Source organism: Anneissia japonica, unplaced genomic scaffold, assembly GCF_011630105.1.
Source record: "Anneissia japonica isolate Jap-2015-1 unplaced genomic scaffold, ASM1163010v1 scaffold288214_len167563_cov143, whole genome shotgun sequence".
In the NCBI taxonomy this organism is placed as follows: domain Eukaryota; kingdom Metazoa; phylum Echinodermata; class Crinoidea; order Comatulida; family Comatulidae; genus Anneissia; species Anneissia japonica.
The window spans coordinates 42624-59201 of record NW_022702782.1 but is presented as its reverse complement, the minus strand read 5'-3'; the positions used below and the strand labels follow the sequence as shown (position 1 = coordinate 59201).

At 37.0% G+C, this 16578-nt stretch overlaps 2 protein-coding genes across 4 annotated transcripts in view; both read left to right on the top strand.

Annotated features, from left to right (window-relative positions):
• LOC117104025 (medium-chain acyl-CoA ligase ACSF2, mitochondrial-like) overlaps window positions 1–3552 on the top strand; it is a 23408-nt gene extending 19856 nt beyond the window's left edge. For 2 of the 3 annotated variants that reach the window (XM_033244674.1, XM_033244675.1), the window contains 4 exons: window positions 365–417; window positions 713–770; window positions 2058–2129; window positions 2611–3552. In XM_033244674.1, the coding sequence (XP_033100565.1) occupies window positions 365–417; window positions 713–770; window positions 2058–2129; window positions 2611–2670 (243 nt within the window). In that variant the 3' untranslated portion in view covers window positions 2671–3552. The remainder of the gene's footprint in view (window positions 1–364; window positions 418–712; window positions 771–2057; window positions 2130–2610) is intronic. The other variant, XM_033244676.1, reaches the window with a different exon arrangement.
• A 9189-nt stretch (window positions 3553–12741) lies between these two features.
• The window catches only part of LOC117104021 (medium-chain acyl-CoA ligase ACSF2, mitochondrial-like), a 20984-nt gene continuing 17147 nt past the window's right edge, over window positions 12742–16578 (top strand). Inside the window, exons 1-3 of the mRNA XM_033244670.1 lie at window positions 12742–13018; window positions 15219–15347; window positions 15773–15826. Of these exons, the coding sequence (XP_033100561.1) occupies window positions 12848–13018; window positions 15219–15347; window positions 15773–15826 (354 nt within the window). The 5' untranslated portion in view covers window positions 12742–12847. The remainder of the gene's footprint in view (window positions 13019–15218; window positions 15348–15772; window positions 15827–16578) is intronic.

Genomic DNA, 16578 nt, shown 5'->3' with positions numbered 1-16578 from the left:
TAGGATATTATTATACTCATTAAACGGATGTGTAGGAAGAAAATTAACAATTGACTGAAGTTTATAGTGAATGAACGAAGCTCCGTGAACACACGACCTACTACTCCTGCGTTTTCTGTTGAACTTTAACCTGTAAACTACATTTGTTGCTAAATGGACCTCTCCGCTAAGCCCCTCCCTTAATAAGGAATAATAATATACCATGTAACGCAAACACGTGCGTTTATTAGAACACACGTGTGCTTGTCGGCCCGCCTGTGGGACAAAATGCGTATGCTGGCCCTGTTCTGATTTGTTATAGTGAAGTTCATTATATTGTTTTCACTGATTTCTAATAATGTGGTGCAATGTTCTGTTATGATAGGTGATTGGGGTACCAGATGATCGCCTAGGAGAGGACATTTGTATATGTGTAAGGTGTGTGTAAGACTAATATGTGATAGAATAGTTTGTATGTACTTTACTTTATACATAGGCCTTATTCATGACTATATAATTCATGGTTCTGATAGGATTTTATTGTACTTGTGGATTGGATACAATAACATCCATTCAGAATTGTTTTAAGACTGGTGTAAAAAAGGACGCCACTGCTTATTAAACTGTCCGTTAGATTTAATTTTAAGCATTAGGCCTAGTCCAGCATCAAATGAACTCGATTTATGTTGAAACGAACATTCTTTCAAACTTCCATTTTTTTTCCTAAAAATAGAACAAAGAAGAATGCGAGCATTGACAAAGATCAGATTGTCACGTATCTAACTGGAAAGGTTAGTAACTACGTTATGCTCATAGACATTTGGGGAAAATTAATGTTATGATCAAAAGTAGGTTTGTTCAATATAATAATAATACATACCTTATGTATGTGTACATTATTATGGAGCATAAAACCTGTGTGTTGCTGGTTTAATTCTCATAGCTTCATTTTCCACTTATTTCACTACGAAGTGGGTAGGCACATGGACAAAGTACTTTCCTACTCTTTGGTGGAAATTCCTTTCACAATACAAGCCAGACCTTAGATGTTATTCTTATTATGACTCTCTTCATTCATTCATTCATTCATTCATTCATTCATTTATTCATTCATTCACTCACTCCCTCACTCCCCCACTCATTTATTTATTTATTTATTTACCAAATATAGCGCCCTTTTCATGGGTACTTATGTTCAAAGGCGCTTTACATATAGCATACAAATAGAATACAAAAATATAAAAGTAAGGTTTAAGTTCATCAACTATATATTGAAAATATTTGCAAAAAATTGATCCTATTTTAAAAATTTCTGTTCAGTCAGGCTTACACCACACAAAATAACACACAGGAAAACTGTTGACATAGTCTCTCTTGTATATCATTCTAAGTCTCAAATATTAAAAGTTGTCTCATTATTATATACAAACAAAGCCAACATATATTCAAAGTTCTTGTCAAATTTAAGATTTAAAAGATTAAAAGATTACATTTAAAAAGAAGTAAAAAACATAAATTGCACAAATGAACTACAGTATTGACAAAACATCATAATTTATCAAATAGTTAAATAATTAAATAATTGTTGATATGTTATTGTACATTAAAATAAGATAAAAATATGTTATAGAAAAAAACCCCTAGACATTTAATCAGAAAAAGGGCATAAAAGGAAAGACACAGAAAGGGTTCACTAAGATGTAAGATTAGCGAATATTAACTGAGAGCTTTGAATATTATAATTTTGTGGTTTTTTTAAGTACTTTTATGCTTTATATATTATGTAAACATCTCTTTCACAATTCAGTTTTTTTTTCAAAACTGCTATGAAATTATGTTATACTTTTAGAGAATGGAGTTGTTGTATTATTGTGAGTAAAAAAATCCTGTAACATGGTAATTAAACTATAATTGGAAGACTAGCATCTTAACTACCGTACCAAGATAATCAACTACAATCCACTATTATAATCTACTCAACATATGAAAACTATAATATTTTTATGATTATTGTATTGTGATAGGCCTATTGTAAAGTAATTTGGGAAACACCTTTTTTTCTATTTTATTTTTATTAGGTGAGAGTTGAAGAAAGCATTCCTGGTTATGTTTTGCTTTTTGAGTTATTCCCGAAAAATGATATTGGAAAAGTAAGCATTTTTAAAACTACTTTTATTTCTCAAAATCATAGTCTGAGAGATTTTAAAGATGTTTTGCCTCTGGATTACAAAAAACAATCATTAAAAAAATGAAACTAACTTGCTCATTTTGTAAAAACATACAACTTAAGCATAACTTGAGCATTGACAATATTGAATTTAAAACTGTGTGCCCTGATTTGTATACTGGTTAATGATAAATGTAATATTGGAAAAAAATTCCACTTCCAGCTAGAATTGTCTTTATATAATTATGGATAAACATTTTTAAATACACTTATTTCTATGTTCAAGTTGATAATTTGTTGTGTTACTTTAAAATAAGCAAAATCAATTTGAAAAATTAGTTCAATGATTTTTTTTTATTTTCATGGGACAATACGTGTTGCATTTACAATTTCGTAAAAGTAATCGGAACAAAATATATGGCAAGAGAAGAGAGAATTGATATTACATATATATTTTATTTCAGATTGACCGTGCGAGTCTCAAAGAGCAAGCTCTACAACAAATTAAACATTGTATTATATAGCGAAGCAAAACTACAAACGTCACAGTACACTATATTCTCCTGATGGAGAATGTATTAATTGGATTAAGTTTGGAGAACCAGTGTAGGCATACAAATTAAGGAAAACTATGTTCCTGTCATTTAATAGAATTTTCAGTCTAGATTAGCTAAGCGTTAACCTGTATAGACCATTTTATCGGGTTTATATTGAAACAGCGCCGCCAACGTCTCGCAACTCGCTGGGGTACTTCCAACGGTCTAAGACTTGTCTCTGAGCAGCTAGCTAGTGTCAAATAAAGCGTCGCGCACACACTCGTAACTTCGTAGCGTGAAGTGCCAAGTGGTAGTTGCCAGTTGCCAGGTTTCCCGAAAATGTTCTCTATTCAAGATTTCATTATTGCCCATACATAGAATTTCTGGCAAGAATATTTTTAAAATATTTATAATGTTATACTATCTTCTACCCCTTTTAATTTAATCATGTTCATTTAATTATTCAGTTTTAATCTATGTATATGATTAGACTTACCGAAAAAAAAACTATAGGCCTAAACGTGTTTATGAATTTAGTATAAATATAGTTATTGATTACATGAAGCGATCTTTGCCGTGGGAACATTTTTTTGTTTTTCTATGTGGGTATTTTTTTTCTCTTCCAATAATCTGTTCAGAACAGAAATTTTGAATTTCGAAGTAGGGTTATCTGTCGGCCTAAGTGCTTTGTAGACATTCTTCGTTAAACAAAAGAAAATTATCCACAGATACCTCCGAAACCAGATGAATTTATTCAAATGTATTTATTTTTTTATCGATTCCTTATAAATTTAAATAACAATACCATATTTAAACTTCATCCATGTAGCTTTCGTATTTTGTGCACAATAAAACTAAAAATAACCAGTACCTATACGTTCCTCTGTATTTTGCTTAATCGAATCTGTCTTTTGCTTACCGGTTGAGTGCGCCCTCAGAAGTTAACGCTGCCTAATATAAGATTGGGAATCCCCGTCATCCAATGACGCCACTGATTGAATACTGCAGTTAGTTCGTATTAGAGTTGTACCTGTACTGTATGGAACGCCTTTACTGCCTTTGGTGGCTCTTTTCCGTTCGGTGCATTTGCTATTCGGCCCTTTTAACATTACGTTCGGTGCTTTTACATTACGTTCGGTGATTTTTACATTACGTTCGGTGCTTTTACATTACGTTCGGTGCTTTTTACATTACGTTCGGTGCTTTTACATTACGTTCGGTGCTTTTACTTTACGTTGCTTTTAACATTACGTTCGGTGCTTTTAACATTACGTTCGGTGCTTTTGCCGCACTTCGGCTCTTTTATGATTTGGTGCTTTTACCTTTCGGCCCTTTCATCATTACGTACGGTTCTTTAATCATTCGGTGCTTCCATGACCTTTGACATCGGGTCAAGTGGAAAAAAATCAACGGCTGTGGGAATGAGCCTTGTGGAAAAGCATATTCGACATGTGATTATCTTAGTGATAAAATTAATAACAAAAACAAAACAAAACAAAATAAAAAAACAAAGCAAAACAAAAACAAAAACAACAAAAACGAAAACAAAAATGTCTCGATCAATCAAAATAGTATTAGAACACATGGATCTACATTTTCTTGTCCCTAAGTTTGAAAGGGAAAGGGTACGTTCTAGTTTTTTTCCACATGATTTGGGTGGTATTTTAGGGCAAATAGAAATATAAGATTATCACTATAGACCTAGTATTGAAAACAAAAATAACTAGGGAGACTCTTCTTTATTCCGGATATGAAGAAGCAGGCTTATTTAAATAAAAGAAACGTAATTAATTAATTAATTAATTAATTACCGGTAACCAAACGATTCCAAACAAGTCCGATCCCATTTTTGGCTTACATAATATTAAAATAAATAAAAGTTAAACTCAAAATTTTCCCCTCCAGTTGATTGATTTATTTTCCCCTCCCTTTACTGTCCGGTCGTTTTAGAAATGCTCCTTCTGTGGTTATCTCGTATTTTGATATTGGTATTTATTTTTTGTCTTTTTATTTTGTCTACCTTTTTAATATTATATAATATATATTTTATTCTTACTTCTTAATTCATACTCAATTCAGCCTTTGTTGCTGCTATGTATGTTTTTGATGTTGAATTTTTAATAAATATACCTCAAATAAATAATAAAAACTTAGCATTTATATTACAACAAAGATACACATTTGCAGGGGTCCCAAGTTGGAAAAAGGCAATTCGTGAAGCAGGGGTGGAGCCAGTGCAGTGGGAGGGTATGTGAGGGTATATTTTGAATAAGTACTACATTGCGCCCTCATAGTCACCCTCATCAAATAACACTTGTGGATGGGACCCAGCCAGTGACAGTTCAAACGTCGGTCCGGTAACATCATTGTAAATACAGCTGACTAATTTTCCGACGTCACTCATTTAATACCATTTACAAAACGTATGTACTTTATATTTTATTCTTTACTTTTAACTGTTATTTCAATGATTTAGTAATGTTACGTTTATGTTGAACACTGTACCACGGTGTCCGATACATTAATGACAGGATGAGAACGATTGGTTTCTATAATTAATTAACGCTAATTTTAGTACATTATAATATGCTACATTATCATACGTAATATTACTTTAGTATTTTTATCTTTTTTAATGAATATTTTATGTTGATGATGTGTATATAGAATACCGTATGTAAGCCCAGAACGAATTAACGATACAAGGGTACTCGCATACCTGTGGTCGATTAAAGGTCTGCCTCTCATGACCTTGTGTAATTATACACCGAGGTACATTGTCCTGTGTTAGGATGATGGCAATGTTTTGACTTTTTAACTAGCTAGTGATCATTTTATATTATTATTACTACGTATTATTTTTATGTTATATATATACATATTAGGTTATGGTATTATTTAATCCACAACGAAACAGTAGATTATTTAGTTACTAATACTGTAGATAAGATACTATGTCCAACACCGTAGTTGGATATGTTGTTAATCTGAACCTTAATTGCTATTCAGTTGGCCTTCGGGATAATTACTTTACCATCGTTTATGTATGTTTTGTTTATAGATACCGTAACTTAATGGGAGCTAACGAATTGCTATTGTAGAAGGAATGTGTTGGTTTTTAATAAAAAGTTTTGTTTTAAATAGTTTAATAATATCTATCGTCAAAAACGTGTAATTTAAGATTAACTCAATAATATAGACTTTAATAATAATACTTACTGTAGAACTTTAATTTACTTTAATTGCATTTGGTGCGTTATTTACGTTTACCTAGCGTTTATTATTATTAACTACTTTACTTTTAATTAACGATTTTGTTAAAGTTTCTTTATATCTAACGTAATATCATGTGCTTAACTTAATTCCTTGGTAAGATCGTTCTCGAATTCGACTGAGTTTACGTGTGACCTTGAAACTGTTACTAATTTCTAACTTGTCTTTTGATATTTTAATAAACTTATTGATTTGCTTTATAAATTCGGTCTTCTTCTCTGTCTGTCCAGTGATTGAACCAATTTAGATAATTCCTCGTCTTGTACGAGTTGTGCTGGTCACACAATTTTGGTGCCGAAACCCGGGACAGACGCAAATTTATATGAGAAAGATTATTTTGTTTACAGAGTAGAACGATATTAAAGTAGGCCTTATAATAATAGCTATAGTAACATTAATAATAATTAATATTAATACTTAAAATAAACAAACCAGCACAGTCCTGATACTTTAGCAGAGTGATGGCAAGCCCACCGCAACTCACCCCTTACGACGCAGAGCCAAACGGCCGGACTTCAACCAGTACAGGCAATCTGACACCACTGCAAATGGCAGGATTCGATCCACAACCTGTTACACCAACCACATCGGATCGATCAACACAGTCGCTACCACTACCAGTACAGAAACTAAACTACTCGGATGCGGAAGATAGGTCGCAATTACCAAGCTCTGGAGTTATTACTACGCACCAAACAAAGCCGGTTGCCACGTTTTCGGGTCGCAACAATGGCCACCAAATAGAAGACTGGATAAGGGACATGCAGTTCCTTATAGAGTCAAAGAAGTTAAGTGATTTAAGTGATAGCGCTGCCTATGGTGAGGTCATACGCCATACACAAGGTAGACCCAGAGATTTAGTACTAAATCTAGAAGCAAGGGGCGACGCCGGCAAGAAAGCAACGGCTGCGTTTGAAGAATTGACTCTAGAGTATGGTGAGGCTAACCCCACAATGTCACCGATGGCTAATTTCTACGCTAGCGTTCAAAGAAGAGGAGAGAGTGCGGCTGATTTTGCTATTGCATTGGAGGCCATGCTGCGAAAGGCAGAACGGGTAAAATCGACAACGTTTGACGATCGTGACCAAATGCTTACCACCCAGTTCATGTTTGGGTTAACTGATCTGAAGGTTCGAGAGAGACTGACCCCTATGAAACCAAGAGATATGCTGTTCTCGCAGTTGCGACGTGAATTGCGAATAATTTCAGAGGAACAGATCCTCGCCGACAGAAGGGCGTTTTCACTAAACCAAACAGTTGAGAAACCCAGCACATCATCTCAGATTGATAGATTGACAGTTGCACTGGAAAAGCAACTCGAGGCTACGAAAAGTTTAATCGACAATCAGCGTGTTTTATCGGATAAGTTACATCAACTAGAAATAGCAGGACAATCCACCAGTAATCAGTCGTCGATGAACCAGAGGTACCAACCCATGCCATCGCAACCTCCCCCACAATTTCAGAAGAATCAGAGGTATCAATCTCCACCATCACAACCTCAACCAAAATTTAACCAACCAAAAGTGAGGTGTTATAACTGCCACGAGTACGGACATATCGCTCGATACTGCTCCAAGCCTTTAAACTAGTATCACCTGCTGTTGAGGGACAACCAGTGGGTGCGGAGAAAGAGAGCCCGATTTTAAATATTTTGGACAGTGACGACGAGGGCCCCAAGATTGTTGGGCACGCAAATACATGTCAGGTGCATGTGAGTGGAAAACAATGTGTAGCATTATTGGACACCGGCTCCCAAGTAACAACCATCACCTCTGAATTTGTAAAAGAACACCCAGTTTTATCAAAGGCAGATATCCTACCGACGGATATCGTTATTGAGGGTGCCGGAGGACAAGCTGTTCCGCACAAGTGAGTAGTGTGTATCGATCTACAAGTACTTGGAGAACAAGTCAAGACAGTACCGGCCTTGGTTGTGTCCACAACTTCAGCAAGGCGGAATATTCCATGTTTAATTGGTACCAATGCTATTCGTGCTAGCCGAGATGTCTTCCAAACGAAATACGGGCGTTCCCTAATGCAGAGAATTCGACGCATCTCCTCTCCGTGGCATTTAGCGTTTTCATATGTAAATACTGGTGGAATGGATTTGGCGACCAAAAATGGAAACATTGGCATGATCAAGTACATGGGGCGACGCCCAATCACAATACCGCCTGGTACTCAACGAGTAGTATCAGCCAAGGCACCCAGAGTGATCAAAGACAGGGAATTTACTGGACTCGTCGAACAAATTACTAACGATGTTAACTCTCGTTAAGTCTACTACATGGTTACGTGCCTTAGTAATTAAGCATCATGTTAGGACTACTGTAGATAAGGAAATGCGTAAGGTATCTTACCGCCATGGGCGTGAATTTAACAACCTTCTACGTGAACATGCAATAATCAATGGAACGTGTAAGAACCCTAAACATATAATTACTAACTTAACTGGCGAAACATTATCTAAGGAAGAAGAATCTGTCTTAACATTTGGTATCCGTAAATGATTAGCTACACGACCTAAGGACTCTGATATGTTTGTTTATGCTGAATCAATTTGGAAACAACTTAATAATGCTGATGCCCTACCTAAATCATTCATTAAACGTGAGAAAATTAAGAACTCAATTCGTGCTATGACATGTCATTTTCTCGACTTTGATAACAGAAATTTAAATTGTGATGCCAAACGTATTAATACTTTAAAAATCTTACGTAATAAGTATGTAATTCTTAAACCTGATAAAGGAAATGGTGTTGCGATAATGAAGAAAACTGATTATTCCTGATAAACTTCAAACAGAGCTTAGTAACATCAGGAACTGTCTTTAACCACGCAGCTTAACTCCTTACAAGCCTACCTCCGGACACTATTTAATAGAAATGAACTAACTGAAACTGAATACAAAGAAATTCGTCCAGTATCAACCATGCCTGCTAGAGCCCATGGACTACCCAAATTACATAAAGATTTTGATAATATTCCACCCCTAAGACCTATAATTGACACTACCGGTACTTGTTATTATTCAGTAGCTAAGTTCTTATCAAACTTATTAGGCCCTCTAACGGTTAATGATTTTGTCCTTAAAGATTCTTTTGATGCTGCTGACCGCATTAAAGCTATACCAAACAATTTATTTAAATTAGGTTACCAATTTGTATCTTTTGATTTTGAATCTCTGTTTACAAATGTTCCCCTTACTAAGGTAATTAATATAATTCTTGATAGGGTTTACAATAAGAAACTGATATCTACTAACCTTAAGAAAAATTCGCTAAGGAAACTACTTGGAGATTGCTGTACTAAAACTGTATTTACGTGTAATAACGAATTCTATAAACAAACTGATGGTGTCTCAATGGGTTCGCCTCTTGGCCCAGTTTTAGCTAATATTTTAATGACTGAACTAGAAGAGTCTATTGTTCCTAAACTTATTGAATCAGGTACTATTAAGTTTTATACTCGTTTTGTTGACGACACGCTAGTATTAGCTAAGCCCAATGATTTCCCGCAAATTCTAAGCTACTTCAATGCTTTTCATAGACAGATAAATTTTACTTTTGAATCATTTGAAAACTGTGACACAGTACACTTTCTGGATTTACAATTTAACAACAGGGTAGGAAGCATGATTATATATCGTAAAAATACACATACAGGTCAATATGTCCATTATTATAGCTTTGCTCCATGGAACCATAAGATCTCCTGGATTCGTAGTTTAGTTTCTAGAGCCCACAAATTGTGTACTCCTAATAAACTTCAAACAGAGCTTAGTAACATCAGGAAGTTTATGTCTTGGAATGGGTACCCTTTAAAAGTTGTTAATAATGTACTTAAGAAATTTAATGAACCTAAATGTATAAATAGGCCTACTGATGATAGCTTGATTAAGATTTGGGTTAGATTGCCTTATCTAGGAAAACCAGGTGAGTTCATTTTACGTAGATGTTTAAATAAGGTAAAGAAACACTTAATTAAAGAGGTAAAATTCATAACTTTATGGCAGTATAAAAATGTTTCTCATTTTATATCTACTAAGGATCAAACCCCTAAGGAGCACAGAAGTTCTGTTGTCTATCATTTTAAATTTCCAGGCTGCAATAGTGATTATCTTGGTAAGACAGATAGGTGCTTAATAACTAGACTTAAAGAACATTCTTCACGATCTGATAGTGTTATATTTCATCATGTTAAAAAGTGTGAGGCATTCCAATTTGTTTTAGGATTACAGGGTATACTTGAAAATGATAATGTCGTCTGTAATGTAAGTAATAAATTAGGTTTAATATTTTCTAGTACTAACATTATTGACAGCTTCCGAAACTGGTCTATCCTATTGTTTAAAGAAGCGTTCGCTAAACGTAGACTACACCCTTTGCTTAAAAATGGGCTCAGAGCTTCAAAAGAGCTTTCTTTGTTTTTGTAGGTATCTTTGATCATTAGAGTAAGAATGCTTTGATCTTTTGTTTAAATCACTGCTATGTCATATACACATCTAGATGTGTATAAGTGCATATAAGCTTGCTAATATGGATAATTTTTCATTCCTGATGATGACATAATTAATGTCGAAATATTGAATCCCAACACGATGGCGTGTATTTCAATACTTGGAGTATGTATTATACTTTCTTATGTTAACTCACGTGACCATGATTTGATAGCCGGGTGTGGTGTTGCTGAAGTTTCGAAAGGTTGCGTACCAGTTACCGTTGTCAACTCCTCATCTCAACCAATCAAACTGTGGCGACGTACGTGTATAGCTAACCTGGCTGTAATATCTAACATTGAAGGTGGTGATGCGAAGGATGTCTGTCTCAGTATGGAGGTTTCTACTACTAGCGGTGACGAGGAAGTTTCTGACGATCCCGACCGTCAACCGGACGTCATTCGACGCATATTAGAGAAGAACAGCGACATTCTTTCCAGTCATCCCAATGACATAGGTTTTACTAATACTGTGGTGCACAGAATCCCACTAATAGACCAAACGCCGTTTCGATTGCCGTACAGACGCATTTCCCCATCCGACTTTAAGGAAGTTCGCGACCACGTGAAGGATTTACAGCAAACAGGATTTATTTGGGCAAGTCAAAGCCCATTCGCCTCACCTATTGTTGTCGTCCGAATGAAAGACGGGAGCGTGCGTCTATGCGTCGATTACCGAAAATTAAACTCCAAGACTGTTCGTGACGCGTTCCCCTTACCGAGAATAGATGAAAGTCTCGATTCCCTCGGCAAGGCAAAATATTTCTCCAGTCTAGACTTGACATCAGGGTACCTTCAAATTAAGATGGACCAACAAGACCAACACAAGACAGCATTCACCACTCCATTTGGGCTGTTTGAGTATACCCGTATGCCTTTTGGGCTTATGAACGCTCCATCATCATTTCAACGCCTAATGAATACTGTTTTTGGCGATCTCAGTTTTACTGATCTTTTACTCTACTTAGACGACATCAATGTATTTAGCGAAACAATCGAGGAACATGTACGGAACCTCCAAACAGTATTCGATCGCCTTCGTAGTCACGGCCTGAAGCTAAAGAAATCGAAATGTCATTTTTTAAAGAAGGAAGTACAGTATCTTGGCCATCGTGTTTCGGCGGAGGTTGTATCCACAGATCCCGACAAGGTAGCTGCCGTGGAAAACTGGCCAATTCCAAGCGGGAGGAAGGAAGTACGCCGTTTCCTCGGTTTCACTGGCTATTACCGACGTTCATTGTCTTTCCTCGCTTGTCAACGATCGACGGCACGAAGAAAGAGAGAAGGAGCGCGCAAGTTCCACTAGCCTCGTTCCCACAGCCGTTGATTTTTTCCACTTAACCCGATGTCAAATGTCATGAAAGCACCGAATGATAAAAGAACCGTACGTAATGATGAAAGGGCCGAAAGGTAAAACTAAAAAACACCAAATGATAAAAGATCCGTAAATGTGGCAAAGGCACCGAACGTAATGATAAAAGCACCGAACGTAATGTTTCAAAGTACCGAAAGTAATGTTAATAAAAGCACCGAACGTAATGTAAAAATCACCAAACGTAATGTAAAAAGCACCGAACGTAATGTGAAAGCACCGAACGTAATGTAAAAAGCACCGAACGTAATGTAAAAAGCACCGAACGTAATGTAAAAGCACCGAACGTAATGTAAAAGCACCGAACGTAATGTAAAAGCATCGAACGTAATGTTAAAAGGGCCGAATAGCAAATGCACCTAACGGAAAAGAGCCACCAAAGGCAGTAACGGCGTTCCATAGTACTGTAGTTGTCTCGAGTTTACGCAAGTACGCACTTAATTCACTAGGCCTTGGTGGGGCTAGTACTGTAGGGAGCCTAGCTAGGCCGCCTAATATGGAACGCCGTTACTGCCTTTGGTGGCTCTTGTCCGTTCGGCGCATTTGCTATTCGGCCCTTTTAACATTACGTTCGGTGCTTTTACATTACGTATTTTTTTTTTTTTATGCATGATGATGAAAATAGTAATATATTATTAGTGGGCATGTGTAAGTTTGTAGCCTATTCAATCTAAGTTCGGCCTATGCATACTGGTAGGCATGACACTGCTAACGTAGCATCTTATTCAATGGGGATTCGTGGAATACTGATACTGTAGATTGATAAAAAAAAAAATCGCCCCTCACTACCTAAAATTGTGTTGAGATGTGACGCTAAACAAGAACTTTTTTTTATTTGGCCTTATTGAACGCATTTTGTGAATGGTGACTATACAAAGGCAATATATAAAACTGTTAGTCAAATACTATAGGTCAAGGATGCAGATTACTGTCCAATTATTCCTGCTTTGGTAGTATAACTGCAGAAGAGCGTTCATTTAAGTTTTTGGTTACGGATAATATTAATTCGTCGTAGTAAGATGGAGGTGTCGTTGAATATCAGCTATGCCAGTTCGAATCACAGTTCTCCTCTCATTGGACTTACGTTGCATCAGCTGCTTGAGAAGAGGGTTAATGAACATCCAGATCGTGAAATGTATGTCTTACCCGAAGACGGCGAGAGAATCACATTTGCATTCTATAAAGATCGGGTATGTATATACGGAAGCGTATTGCTGCTAACTAAAAAAATAAAATTCAGATATTATATTGTTATTACGAGATATTATCTCGTAATAACGAGATGATTATCTCGTAATTACGAGATATTATCTCGTAATTACGAGATATTGTCTCGTAATTACGAGATAGTATCTCGGAATATCTCATAATTACACGAGATAATTATCTCGTAATTACGAGATAATTATCTCGTAATTACGAAATATTAACTCGTAATAATAATAGGGTAAGGGTGGGAAATTGTGGGTGGGAAATTGTGGACAGTATTTCATATCATTCTCTTTGTGTGTGCAATTGAGTTTTAGGTGTAAAAGTTAGAAAAGAACTTAAACGTTATGGTCGTAAATCGTGTCGGTCCGCTGTAGTTTATTTTTCACCTTGTTTTGTTTTGGTTGTGTGCTTACATGCACATATTGACCCCTTTTATTTTCATGTAATACAAGAACTATAATAGCACACACAATAATATGGAATATTTAAAGCTAATAAACCAGACTTTTGTTTCATTTTAGGCTAAAAAATACGTAGGCCAAGCACGGCAGCCGAAAATGCCGATGTGTATCGCCTGGGCATAGGAATGGATTAGCATGTGTGTTTGATAAAATTCGTCCACAACGGGGTCCACACCCGGGTCTACAAAAGCTAAATACGAATCATTCTACAAAAGCCTAGGCATAATATCACGAAGGCCTCTGACCATTAGAGAAAATATTCTATTTTCTCTATGCTCTGACTGATGGTTTTCGTTGACTTAGGTTTATGCTGACAATTTCACAGTACATCGTGGTTACTTTTATTCAGTTCTGTTCTGGTTGTGACGTATCTCTAGGAGTCTTGAAAGGGTGTAGGGGTGATGATTGGGTGGGTGTGGGGAGAAGATGGTATGGGGTGTAGGGGGTTCTGATTGGGTGGGTGTGGTGCGAAGATGATGAGGAGAATCGAGGGACTAGCTCGCACGATAAGTTGATATGTCAGATGACCATTAGAGAAAATATTCTATTTTCTCTATGCTCTGACTGATGGTTTTCGTTGACTTTGGTTTATGCTGACAATTTCACAGTACATTGTGGTTACTTTTATTCAGTTCTGTTCTGGTTGTGACGTATCTCTAGGAGTCTTGAAAGGGTGTAGGGGTGATGACTGGGTGGGTGTGGGGCGAAGATAGTATGGGGTGTAGGGGGTTCTGATTGAGTGGGAGTGGTGCGAAGATGATGTGGAGAATCGAGGGACTAGCTCGCACGATAAATTGATATCAGGAGATTTTTAACTTCTTTTTTTAGCATAATTTACTATACGATCATTTTCATTGTGGGAGAGACTGCAGAGGACGCGACTTTTTGTGGAGGGAAAAGAGGCATGCGTACCCACCCACCCCATCCTCTAAATACGCCGTCTCAGAGTATCTTGCTCTCAACCCTCTCCTCTCGTCCATCAGACAGTTTACATTCTATTACACTAGAGTCATTAAACACTAAGTCAACACCTGGAGAGCAGCTTAGCTCAGTCGGCTTATATGGTGGTAGCCGCTGTGTGTGCGCTGAACCGTGGAGATCTCTGGTCTCCGGTTCAATTCCCATCGCTGCCTGTCCTTGTATTTCAGCTAGAGGGCTGAAATACAAGTTACAATAGCACACCGTCTTTCGGATGAGACGTTTAAGCCGTTGGTCCCGTGTGCATTATGGGCCATGTGCACGTTAAAGAACGCAGTACACTCTTCGGAAAAGAGTAGGGGATTGTCTTCCGGTGTACTGCCCAATCACCACCAGAAGTACCCCACTGGAAATAAGTCTTCTTCTAGACTTTCGTGGGCTATCTTTTGTGTTTACACCGAATAAATTCAACCCAACATAGTATAAACTACTTGCGGTGAATTTAGAATTAGGCGAATAGAGTAGGCCGGCGTTATTCGGCGCGTGACTCTGTATGGGCCCCATAATTCGGCGATAATCGGATTAAAAACTGGTTATTTTTTCTGAGGTTAGGAACGCCAGTAGTGAAAGCTTTGTTGTAGGTGTGTGAGTGCACTTCTTTTTATAGGCCTACAAAAATATATGTCAGTGATGTCCGCGGGTCTTAGCTCAACGCATGGGCGTGCGTTCACACACTGGTGATAAGATATTATCATTGGAAATAATGGATTGGCATAAATTGTTTAATGTTTTCTTCTAGGTTGAACGATTAGCTACAGGACTTTTATCCATTGGAATGAAGAAAGGCGACCGATTGGCAATATGGAGCAATATCCATATGGAATTCCTGCTTTTTGTTGGTGCCGCAAGATCAATTGGCGTTATTACAGTATATTATACCAAGGATAATAAATAGCAGAAGATAGAGCAGCTTCCCAAAATAGTGGAACATCCGGCCAAAATGCATTGTGGGTACACGGAGAAAAATTTTACTGCATCCGCGCGGCGGCGCTATATAGTAATAATAAAGGCGCCGCTCTGGTTTGTTTGTTTCCTGTAATTTCTCCACTTAGTAAAATGTTCAAATTTTACTGCAACCGCATGAGGGCCAATGTTCCATCGATTTTAATGCAAATAAGCGGAGCAGCTCATTCTTCTGCTATTTAAGTTCTTTGATTATACCATCAGTTCCACTATTTACATGAATCTAGGCGATCTATAATTTATACAAAAATATTAAGAGATGGGCAGTGGGTATTTGACTTTACATCTGACATTCTTTTAATGTCTGTGTTTGATTCAATATGTTTGCAGGTACGTATTCGACCAACCTTTCCCAATATTGACGTCAAAGATATTTTGCTTCTAGTGAGTAACAAAATATTTTCTGTTTGCTTAGTCATAACGATTATAAGTCATTATTCTTATAAAAGTGTATGTATTATTGAATATGTTGTCAAAATATACACAAATACCTGGAATGGACATTTCCCAAATGTCAATTAAACTGACCAATCAGAACATGGCCAGCAATATGCGCATGCCCCACAAACACAAGTTTAAGTTCGTTTAGGCTGTCCTTCTCTGTGGGACCTTTGCAACAGTACCCGAGATCTTTTGGTGATTTCTATGTATTATTGGTTGCTTCATAACCACACATTAGGTATATAGCTCATTTTTATGTATTCTGTGTATAAGAGACAGCTAAATACGCCGTCTCAGAGTATCTTGCTCTCAACCCTCTCCTCTCGTCCATCAGACAGTTTACATTCTATTACACTAGAGTCATTAAACACTAAGTCAACACCTGGAGAGCAGCTTAGCTCAGTCGGCTTATATGGTGGTAGCCGCTGTGTGTGCGCTGAACCGTGGAGATCTCTGGTCTCCGGTTCAATTCCCATCGCTGCCTGTCCTTGTATTTCAGCTAGAGGGCTGAAATACAAGTTACAATAGCACACCGTCTTTCGGATGAGACGTTTAAGCCGTTGGTCCCGTGTGCATTATGGGCCATGTGCACGTTAAAGAACGCAGTACACTCCTGTCTCTTATACACATCTAGATGTGTATAAGAGACAGTTTCCTCTCTGGGCATGCCGCTAACCTGTCTTTTTGTATTTCCT